The 10,993-nt window shown below is 40.4% G+C and overlaps 1 protein-coding gene across 1 annotated transcript in view; it reads left to right on the top strand.

The window, feature by feature from the left end:
- Positions 1-540: 540 nt before the first annotated feature.
- Positions 541-10,993, top strand: part of ANO10 (anoctamin 10) — a gene marked incomplete at its 3' end in the record, with an annotated part of 158,990 nt that continues 148,537 nt past the window's right edge. Inside the window, exon 1 of the mRNA XM_008576792.1 lies at positions 541-768. Coding sequence (XP_008575014.1) covers positions 747-768 — 22 coding nt within the window. The remainder of the gene's footprint in view (positions 769-10,993) is intronic.

The raw sequence follows: 10,993 nt of genomic DNA on the forward strand, positions 1-10,993 counted from the left end.
TCCCGGATCTGGCAATCCCGGGGATGGGAAAGCGGGACCAGGATGGGCACGGGGTTGACGGGGGAGGGCGTGCTCAGGGCGAGGTAGGAGGGGTGACGGTGTTGGGGGAGTGGCGGTCGCAGGTGGGGCTGAGGAGGGGATGTAGGTCAGGGGGCCAGGGGCGGAAAGTCGAATAATGGAAGAAAGGTGGTGAGGCAGAACTCTGGGGCTGGTGGGGTCAGGTTGGGGGGTTTCAGAGCTTTGAGGAAGGAGGTGGTGAGCGGAGGGGAGGAGTCCGCGAGGCAGGGTGAGGGGCGGGTTTTGGAAGGACCAGCTCACGTGGGCCTTTGCTTCACGTTCCCCTGCTGTCCTGGAAGCAGGGAGTGTTAAGGTATCTCAGCAGGTTTGGCTGGAGAGAGTTTGTTTGTAGGTTAACTTTCTCTCTCACATCGGGGTGATTGGGTTTATAGGCTTTTCAAGTTTTTTTTTTTTTTTTTTTTGGTGGTGGCGGGTGCGGGGATCCAAGCTCTTTGACCTTAGTGTTAGAACACCGTGCTAACCAACTGAGCCAACCGGCCAACTGTAAATACTGTACAGTCTAAATAATAGATGCATGTCAGGGGCAGTGCTGGGACACCTGAGACGTGTATGGAATGGGATTCTCCTCCTACAGGCTGCTTCTTATTAATGTTCCTTGAGCCTTCACAGCACTAGCGTCGGTGTGCGCTGTCTTCTGTAAAACCCTATTCCAACAGCTGGGACAGCGTATGGAGGTCCCGGACTTAAAAGGTATAGTTGAGGTTTATCTAGACTCAACACACAGTGTATCACATTCCCTTAAATCCTGTGGAGTTTTAATCTAATCCCGTGAGCTTTTAAAAAACTTCAATCTACTTTCAGATGTCTACTGTCAATTTTAAGTCTCACTAACCAAGAGGACTAAATGTTTTCTAAGGGTGTATTCTGTGAGTGTGATAAAGTTTTAAATTAGCTATGGAAAGTGGATAATCTATTTTGACTACCTGTTGCTGAAAGAATTGTAGAATGGCAGATGAAGAATGAAATTTAGAAGATCTAAAATAATGGAAGGAGATAGAACTGTGGTAAATTGAAATGTGCGTGTGCTTGAAAAACCCAGCGAAACTTTGTAGAGCACTTGGAAGACAGAGAAAACTGTAAGGATGAAAACTAAAATCCCCTATAATTTTACCACCCCTATTTTGATGCATTTCTTCCTAATTTTTGTATTTTTTTGTTTGTATAAATGTACATATTACATAATTGGGATAATATTGTTATATTACTTTGTATTTTGCTTTTTCCCCCACTGGACATTTTCTTACTTAGCATTTTCCCAGATCACTAAAAATTCTTCTTAAGCATCTTTTAAAATGGTTTTATACTCGTTCATTATATGGGTTCATTCTCTTTATCATATATTAGAGTTTCATCTGTGTGCCTAGTGTTGTGCTTGGAAGTGAAGATTCAGTGTTGCTGTATTAGCCTATTTCTCATCTGTTGAACATCTAAATTGTCTCTAGTTTTTTGTTTTTATAGATAATATAACCTTTGTTTTTGATGGATACCAGCCCAGAATAAGGCTAGTGTCGTATGTGAATCAAAAGGTATTACTTTTAGTGGATATGGAGTTTTGCGTGTGTTAGAAAGAGGAAAATAGGGAATATGTTTTGGAAGAGAACCTTTTTTTTTAAAGTTTTTATTTTGAAACAATTTTAGATTTACAAAAAAGTTGCAAAAATAGTACCAGTTCCCTTATGCCCTTCACCTAATTTCCCCAAATGTTAACTTCTTACATAACCATAGAGTAATTATTGAAACCAGGAAATTTACGCTGATGCAATTCTATTAAGTAATCTACAGACCTTATTCAAATTTCACCAGTTATCCCACTAATGTTTAGGATCCAGTTCAGGATCCCACACTGCATTTAGTTGTAATATGTCCTTAGCCTCAGGTAATCTGGGAGCCTGTCTAAACAGGACGACCTGGTGTAGACCTGTGAAGTAAAGCAAGCCTGTTAGAAAGCATACATCTTCCCTAAATTCATATCCAAAACCCTATGCCTTAGAAGAGGATATTTGTCTTTTTTTTTGTATACAAGTAGAGTACTTGTATATTTTATTCAATTTTGTAACCAATAAGGTACTTTTTAATTACTTTTGTATGCCATTTCTAAATCATCAAGAAGTTACAGAATGGGGCCAGCCCGTGGCTCACTCAGGAGAGTGTGGTGCTTATAACACCAAGGCCATGGGTTCAGATCCCATATAGGGATGGCCGGTTCGCTCACTGGCTGAGCGTGGTGCTGACAACACCAAGTCAAGGGTTAAGATCCCCTTACTGGTCATCTTTAAAAAAAAAAAAAAAAAAAAAGAAGTTACAGAATGGAAGGAATGATCCAAGTAATCCATTCTTATTATCTCTATTATTAGATTATGAATTAGCAGTGGGAATCTCTCAAAAGCAGAATGCCAAATGCGGACTTCTGTCTGGATATTTTGGAGGAAAGAATAATGACCTTGTTTAGTGTGGCCAACTTGTCTAGCTTTTAGAACTGAGAGTCTGTATCCTGGGAACCCCTTTAGTCTGGGGCAACCTCTAGAGCATTTCTACTAAGAAACCATAATATATATTGCAGGCATTGTTCCAGACAAAACAAGCAAAATCGTGGCAGTACCTGGGGAAATTAGAGTAGAGAGAAAGCATCAGTGAGAGGAGGAAATATTCTTTTGTCTCACTGGAGAGTCCATGGCAAGACTCAGCTGGGTGATTGGTGCAGGGGTGACCTCTCGCCAGTGCAGCATCTAATCAGGCCTGGACCTGGGCTGTTGTGGCTGGGCTGCTTTCAGTGTCCCACATCTCACCTCTCCTATACAGGCATACCTTGTTTTATTGTGCTTCTCTTTATTGTGCTTTGCAGGTACTGCGTTTTTTACAAATTGGAGGTTTTTGGCAATACGGCATCAAGTGAGTCTTTTGGCACCATTTTTCCAACAGCATGTGCTCAGTCTCTAATGCATTTTGGTAATTCCCACAATATTTCAGACTTTTACATTATTATTATTATATCTGTTATGGTGATCTGTGATCAGTGATCTTTGATGTTACTATTATAATTGTTTGGAGCAATCATGAACCATGTCCATATAAGATAGTGACCTTCATTGATAAATGTGTATGTTCTGACTGCTCCACTGACTGGCTGTTACCCCATCTCTCTTCTTCTTCTTGGGCCTCCCTGTTCCCTGAGACACAACAATATTGAAATGAGGCCAAGTAACAACCCTACAATGGCCTCCAAGTATTCAAGTGAAAGAAAGAGTAGCATGTCTGTCACTTTAAATGAAAAGCTAGAAATAATTAAGCTTAGTAAGGAAGGCGTATGCAATGTAAGGCAGGCTGAAAGCTAGGCCTCTTGTGCCAAACAGCCAATTGTGAATGCATAGGAAAAGTTCCTGAAGGAAATTAACAGTGCTACTCCAGTGAACACATGAGTGATAAGAAAGTGAAACAGTCTTATTGCTCCTGTGGAGAAAGTTTTAGTGGTCTGGATAGAAGATCAAACCAGTTGTAACATTCCCTTAAACCAAAGCCTTATTCAGAACAAGGACCTAACTGTCTTCTATTCTGTGAAGGCTGAGAGAGATGATGAAGCTGCAGCAGAAAAGTTTGAAGCTAACAGAGATTGGTTCATGAGATTTAGGAAGGGAGCTGTCTCCATAACATCAAAGTGCACGGTGAAGCAGCAAGTGCTGTTGTAGAAGCTGCAGCAAGTTATCCAGAAGATCTAGCTAAGATCATTGATGAAGGTGGCTACACTAAACAGATTTTCAGTGTAGATGAAACAGCCTTACTCTGAAAGATGTCATCTAGGACTTTCATAGATACAGAGGAGAAGCTGATGCCTGGCTTCAAAGCTTCAACAGACAGGCTGACTTTCTTGTTAGGGGCGAATGCTGCTGGTGACTTTAAGTTGATGCCAGTGCTCACCTATCATTCTGAAAATCTTAGTGCCTTTAAGAATGATGCTAAATCTATTCTGCCTGTGTTGCTTTGCCTACCACGGATTTGTCACACCTTTTCCCCTGGGTGACGGAGCCACCAAAGATTACTCAAAGCCCATCTCTTCTGAGCAGTGAGAAGCCCCAGAAATGGGTTAATATCCCAGAACTTCTTCAAGCACGAGGCATTTCTTCCATTTGGGAAATAAACCCTGAATTGGGGTTCTCTTCCTGCATTTATTCTCCAGACCAGCAAGTTACAGGAAGAGACGTAGGTGGGGTTTTGCTAAGGACAATTTAATAAGTTTAACAATAGAAGCTGGTAACATTTAGTAAAAACAAGTCAGATGACATTCTATTAGGCAATTAAGTGATCCACCAACAAAAGCTTGATTTTAGCAAACATTCCTTCTCCCCCCAGCAGCTTCCTAGTAACTTCACATATCAGTCAGTAACTAGTCTGTCTTTGAGCCAGCAACCTTGCTGTGTTACAATTCTTTATCTTACAATATAGACCTTATAGTCTGGGGAGAATTTCCTGTCCTTTGCAAGGTCAATATTTGAAACTGCAAGGCTATGGAAAACCAGGCCCTGTGAAGTACATTTGCTTTATGAATCCTCTATATGCCTGTGCTCTGAAAATGGAAAAACAAAACCCAGATAACAGCACATGTGTTTATAGCATACTTTACTGAATATTTTAAGCCCATTGTTGAGACCTACTGCAAAGAAAAAAAGATTCCTTTCAAAATATTACTGTTCATTTATAATGCACCTGGTCACCCAAGAGCTGTGATGGAGATGTACAGGAGGTTATTGTTGTTTTCATGCCTGCTAACACGACATTCATTCTGTAGCCCATGGATCAAGGAGTATTTTGACTTGTAAGTCTTATTATTTAAGAAATACATTAGGGCCGAGCCCATGGCTCACTCAGGAGAGGGCGGCGCTGGGAGCGCGGCAGTGGCACTGGGAGCGCGGAAGCGCTCCTGCTGCGGATTTGGATCCTATATAGGGATGACCGGTGCGTTCACAGCGCTCACTGGCTGAGTGCAGTGCAGCTGGTCTCAAAAAGGACACACACACAAAAAGAAATACATTACATTTTGTAATCTACCACTTTCCCTCCCCCCTGCCCCTCGTCCCCTTGCTCACTGGCTGAGTGCAGTGCAGCTGGTCTCAAAAAGGACACACACAAAAAAAGAAATACATTACATTTTGTAATCTACCACTTTCCCTCCCCCCTGCCCCTCGTCCCCTCCTGGCCTCTGGTAACCATTATTCTACTCGCTACTTCTATGGGAACCATTTTTCTTTTTTTATATTCCACATATGAGTGAGATCATGCAGTCTTTCTGTGCATGACTTACTTCACTTATCAACGAGTACAAAGCTATGCTATCTACCCTAAGTGAATCAATGTATAGTATATGCATGTATTGAAACAACACACCGTACCTCACAAATATGTACAAATAAATGTTAAAGAAATACATTTCATAAAATTATAGCTGCTGCAGATAGTGATTCCTCTGATGGGTCTTGGGCAGAGTAAACTGAAAACTTTCTGGAAAGGATTCACCATTCTAGATGCCATTAAGAACATTTGTGAGGGCTGACCGGTTAGCTCAGCTGGTTAGAGTGCAGCCTTACAACACCAGTGGGTGGGGTCATGGGTTTGGATCCAAAAAAACAAACAAAAAAACTGTCCCCCCAAAATAACATTTGTGATTCATGGGAGGAGGTCAAAATATCAACACTAACAGGAGTTTGGAAGAAGTTGATCCAAACCCTCATGGATGACTTTGAGGGGTTCAAGACGTCAGTTGAGGAAGTAGCTGCACAAGTAGAAATAGCAAGAGAACTGGAATTAGAAGTGGAGCCTGAAGATGTGACTGAATTACTACAATCTTATGATAAAACTCGAATAGATGAGGAGTTGCTTCTTATGGATGAGTAAAGACAGTGGTTTTTTGAGATGAAATCTGCTGGTGAAGATGCTAAAAACATTGTTGAAATGACAACAAAGGGTTTAGAATATAACATACACTTAGTTGATAAAATAGCAGTAAGGTTTGAGAGGACTGACTCCAATTTTGAAAGAAGTTCTGCTGTGGGTAAAATGCTATCAAATAGTATCACATGTTACAGAGGAATCTTTTGTGAAAGGAAATTATTTGAAGTGACAAACTTCATAATTGTCTCATTTTAAGAAATTGCCACAGCCACCCCAACCTTCAGCAACCACCACCTTGATTAGTCAGCAGCCATTGACATCGAAGCAAGACCCTCCACCAGCAAAAAGATTGTGACTTGCTGAAGGCTCAGATGATTGTTAGCATTTTTAGCAATAATAAAGTATTTGAAAATTAATGCATATACATTTTTTAATTTTAATTTTTTATTATTTTTAATTGACACAATAGTTGTACGTGTTTATGGGGTACGTTGTGATATTTGGATATATTGTACTTTATTTTTAGACAAAGCTATTGCACACTTAATAGACTACAGTATAATGTAAACATAACTTATATATACAGTAGGAAACCAAAGCATCATGTGACTTGTTATTGTGGTATTTGCTTTATTGCGGTGGTCTTGAATTAACTCCACGATGTCCCTGAGGTATGCCCGTACCTTTCTGTGGAGTCCTGAGGTGATGGAGTTCCTAGCCACATTCCCTCAGGGAGTGGGCCTCACCAGCTTCCCTATGTTATCTATCTCACTGAGAAACTCTAGTGAGGGTGGGTGTGTACAGTGTGCATTTTCCACACTCAGAACGTGTCCACATCTCACGTAAGTCTACGAGGCATCTGCCCTAGGTCTGAAGGAGGGAGGCTCCCACAATTGCTCTCTGCAAGGTTTTAGAGGATGCCTCTAAGTAGCGTCCGGCATCTCAGACCCTGGAGGTGCCTGGCCACCTTCTAGCCGTAGCCGTTAAAACCGCAACTTTTCTCCCAAGGAAAGCCCTCTCTTCTAGCTTGAGCAGTTTGGCCTGTCACTTTTCTCTTAGGAGTTTCTCCTGTTCTGCTTAATGATTGAGAGTGATTGTGTAATTTTGGTTGCTGTTTCTCCTTGAGTCAGAAATAAGGTGATTCCTAAAGACAGTCCTGTGCATTTCCTTCTTAGCCTTTGAATTTGTGATAATTCCTTTTTTTTTTTCACCCAAACTGAGGAAGAGAATCATACCCAGAATAAAGGACCTTTTATTCTTTTCCTGATCCTTGACAAAATTACACCCTGCCCCCCCTTCTTCCTCCATGGTTGAACTCTGTGTTTCTCTGCATCTTAGCCATCATTGTCAGGATTTACTTCTTGTGGGTCAGAGATCCAGTAGCTGATGTAAAAGCCAGACGAATCTAATTCCTTTGTAGGTCTCTCTTTGGTCCTGTGTGCAATTCATGTGATAAAGAAGAACAAAATTTGGGATGGATGTCTTTTGATTCCATGACCCAGGGCCTGTGTCGAACCTGGCTGCTCTATGCTTTATAGTCATTCTTGGCTGCCGTCCTGGCTGACAGTGCTGATTAAAGGGGGAAATTGGCTACAGTAGCAGAAATCATTCTACCTTCCAGTGTCAAGGAGGTCTACATGTTGAATCATTGCTTGTTTTTAGATTGGCCTCAGCTGGAACCATGAGGCTCCAGCCACACCTTACAGCAACACCTAAAGCCTTTGTGTCTCCATCTGGCATTTTGGTTCTACTTTTTCATCTAATATGCATGGTAATGGTAGAGCAAGCTCCCATGAAGGCCCACTGGTAAAAGTAGATTGCAGAAATCAGTTTAGGCCAAGGCTGCCATGAGGCTTCTTTTTTCCACCACTTCACAACTTACACTTGATGTTCATGTCATTGGGCCAGCTAATGGGAGAAATTAGGACTGGAGCAATCCTGGATTCTACTTGTCAGTGAGCGGCAGGATGAAAGACTGTCATACCCGTGCCTCACTGCATGCAGAACACAGAGAGGGGCAGGAATCCCCCAAGGAGAGGCATCCCTAGAGGGGTCACTGGACAGTGACAGGAATCCCCAGAGGAGAGGACATACTCAGGTGGGATTACCATATGGGGACCGAAATTTCTTGAGCAGAGGGTACCCCTGGGTGGGGTTACAGCAACAGGAAGAAGAGAATACAGGTGGTGGAAGGGGGGTCTGCCTCTTAGGTAGCCTAGCATGTAAGTACACAGAGGCCCAACAGTCAGCACATGTGCAGAGCAGCTGACAACAGGGTACGAGAGGAGCAGAGCTGGTCCTTATGGGACTGTGTCACTGGCAGTGTTGAAACTTCCAAGAGCATCTTATGTACTGGAGCCTTAAAAGGGCAAGGATTACCAAGCTCCACTTAAAAGGCTTAGCAAGCAGTCTCCTCCCTTCCCCCATGGTTCACATTGCTTGAAGCAGAATCCAAGCAATACTGACAGTTGGGTTGGTCTTGAGATTTTTGTTGAGCTGAAGCTACGTGCACCTTTATGGTTGCAGCAAGGCCAGTTTAATTTCTGATGAGGAGACTATGATACTGACTTTAACTCCGTTGGCTGTAAGTTCACAAAAAGGAAAATAAAAAAGGTCTTCAGATGGCATGATGTTGTTCAAAGAACACTGGATTCCAGTTCTGCCTCTGCCACACTGGTAGTGTGACTTTGGGTCTGATTAGCATAATATAGTGAGGGACTAACTGACCCCTAAGTCTCCTCTTGCTCTAAATATTCCATCATTGTGCAGCTCTCGTGGAGCTTTTGGCAGTCTCCTTCTAGATGGGAGCTAGAGAGGAGGTGATGTGCTTAAGTACTGAGTTCTTTTATTTCACATACTGTTGAACAAAGGACACTTCACTGCTAGTTAACCTTTACTCAGAACAAAACAATTTTTAAAGCTAGGTAGCTTCTATACAAGATTGGTATGTTTTTAATCTGGTGAAGAAAGCAAAATATCTTGTATTATATAGTTTTAAAATGTCATTTGGCCTTAACTAAAGTGTATATTTTACATTTACTATTGAAAATATGGGGTTTCTATACTATTTTGCAAACACAGAGCCACTCTTTTTGATTTTAAAATATACATGCTCATTACAATTCAAAAGAAAAAAAAAACATCTTAAATCCTACTTTCTAGAAAAAGCAATTTGGAGAAATGCATCTGACTAGTCATTGACATGGTTGTTATTCACATGCATGCACACACACATTACATATAACCTTATACATTTGTATATGCATACATGGTTAAGGGTGTGGTCTGTAGTACTGGCTGCCTGGTTCTGAATCCCAGCTCCCCTGTTTGCTACTGTGAGGTATTGGACAAGCTGTTTCACCCAAGTTTTCTCATTGGTAAACTGGAAGCGTTGAAGTTCCTTCTTCAGGGGTTAGTGAGAGGATTAAATGAATAAATTCGCATAAAAAGTGTAGCCCAGTGCTTTGCATGTAGTAAATCCTTAGCAAATGATAGCCAGTGTCATTTTGATGTTAATATGTATTTATTACATGTATGTACAAGGGGTCATACTTTGCACTTTTTACTTTACAATGTGTTAGGAAATGCTCTCCGTGTTAATAAGTATAGTTGGATCTGTATCCTAGTGTTAATGGTTCTACTGAATTGTTGTACCATACTTTATTTAGCCAATCTCTCATTGATGGACATTCAGGTAATAGGTTGTTTCTTTTATTATTGTTGTCTGTTTGCCATAAATACATAAATAAATAAAACACTCAAAATCTGTGATGAACTTTAATATGCATATTTGGTTTAATTATCTTTTTGAGATAAATTCCATAAATAAATAAATATATAAATATATAAATAAATAAAGCTGTAATGAACTTCTGTGTACATATTTTGTTAAATTTTCTTCTTGGGATAAGTTTCTAGAAGTAGCACCGTCATGTCAAAGAGTATGAATATTTAATATTATTTTTCATATTGCCACTTTGTTTTCTGGAAAGTTGGTATAAAATTATAATATCTGTCAGCAGTGTGTGAAAATGCTTGATTTTCTGCACTTATGCCTAATTTGTGTTCTTTCCATCTTTTAGCTTTGGGAAATTTGGAAAGGGAAAAATATCTTGTTACTTTGCATTTCTTTTATTAGTGACTTTGAACATTTTTTCAAATGTGCGTTGGCATATTTCTTCTTTTGTGAGTTGTGTTTTTATGTTTTTGTATTTTTTGTTGTTGTTGATTTGTAAGAACTCTTTGTATACAGGGATAATGACACTTGTCTGTCATATATTGCAAATATTAAGGTTATGCCATGCATAATGAAAGACATATAGTACCTCAAATTAGAATAAATCAGTGAGAAAATTTTATTATGAGTTTCTAGGTAGTGTTCATATACATGTCATAACTGAAACCTACTTTTAGTGTCTCACCAAAATTGTTTTATGACCTGGTAATTATGAATAAGGTGGGCCTTTTATTACTTGCATTGAACAATGCTTAATGTTCAAAAACTTTGACCGTGATGAGTGTCCATGTTTATTCTGCTGAACACTTTATTATTCCCTTAACGTAACCACTCTTTCCACCATTGCTATTTCTTCATTCACAGTTATACTTCCCAACTCCCAGGTTGGAAACTTTGGAGTTGTTTGTGTTTCTGTTTCAAGTTGAAGGCTGTCTGGTTCTCCCCAACCCTTTCCAGACAGTTAATGTTCCCTCCTGAGACTACCCCTACTCCTTGGGTTTCTGTTACTGCACTTAGCCCATGTGTTAGAATGATTTGAGGCACACCTGCTTCTGCTACTAGACTGGGGGGCTCCTCAAAAACAAAATGTAGACTTTATTTACCTTTTTACCTTTAGACTCTGTCACGGCCTGGTTCATAGTAAGCACATGATGAATGTTTATTGTATTTGATATTTTCATTTTGGAGGTGATGAAGCTAAGCCTCTGTATTCTACTGGTAGATTAATACTTCCCCCCAACTTTTTTTTTTTTTTTTTCCTTTTTGTCTTTTTTCGTGACCGGCAACGGATCGCAACCC

This window comes from Galeopterus variegatus, unplaced genomic scaffold (assembly GCF_000696425.1).
Source record: "Galeopterus variegatus unplaced genomic scaffold, G_variegatus-3.0.2 Scaffold1402, whole genome shotgun sequence".
Lineage (NCBI taxonomy): Eukaryota > Metazoa > Chordata > Mammalia > Dermoptera > Cynocephalidae > Galeopterus > Galeopterus variegatus.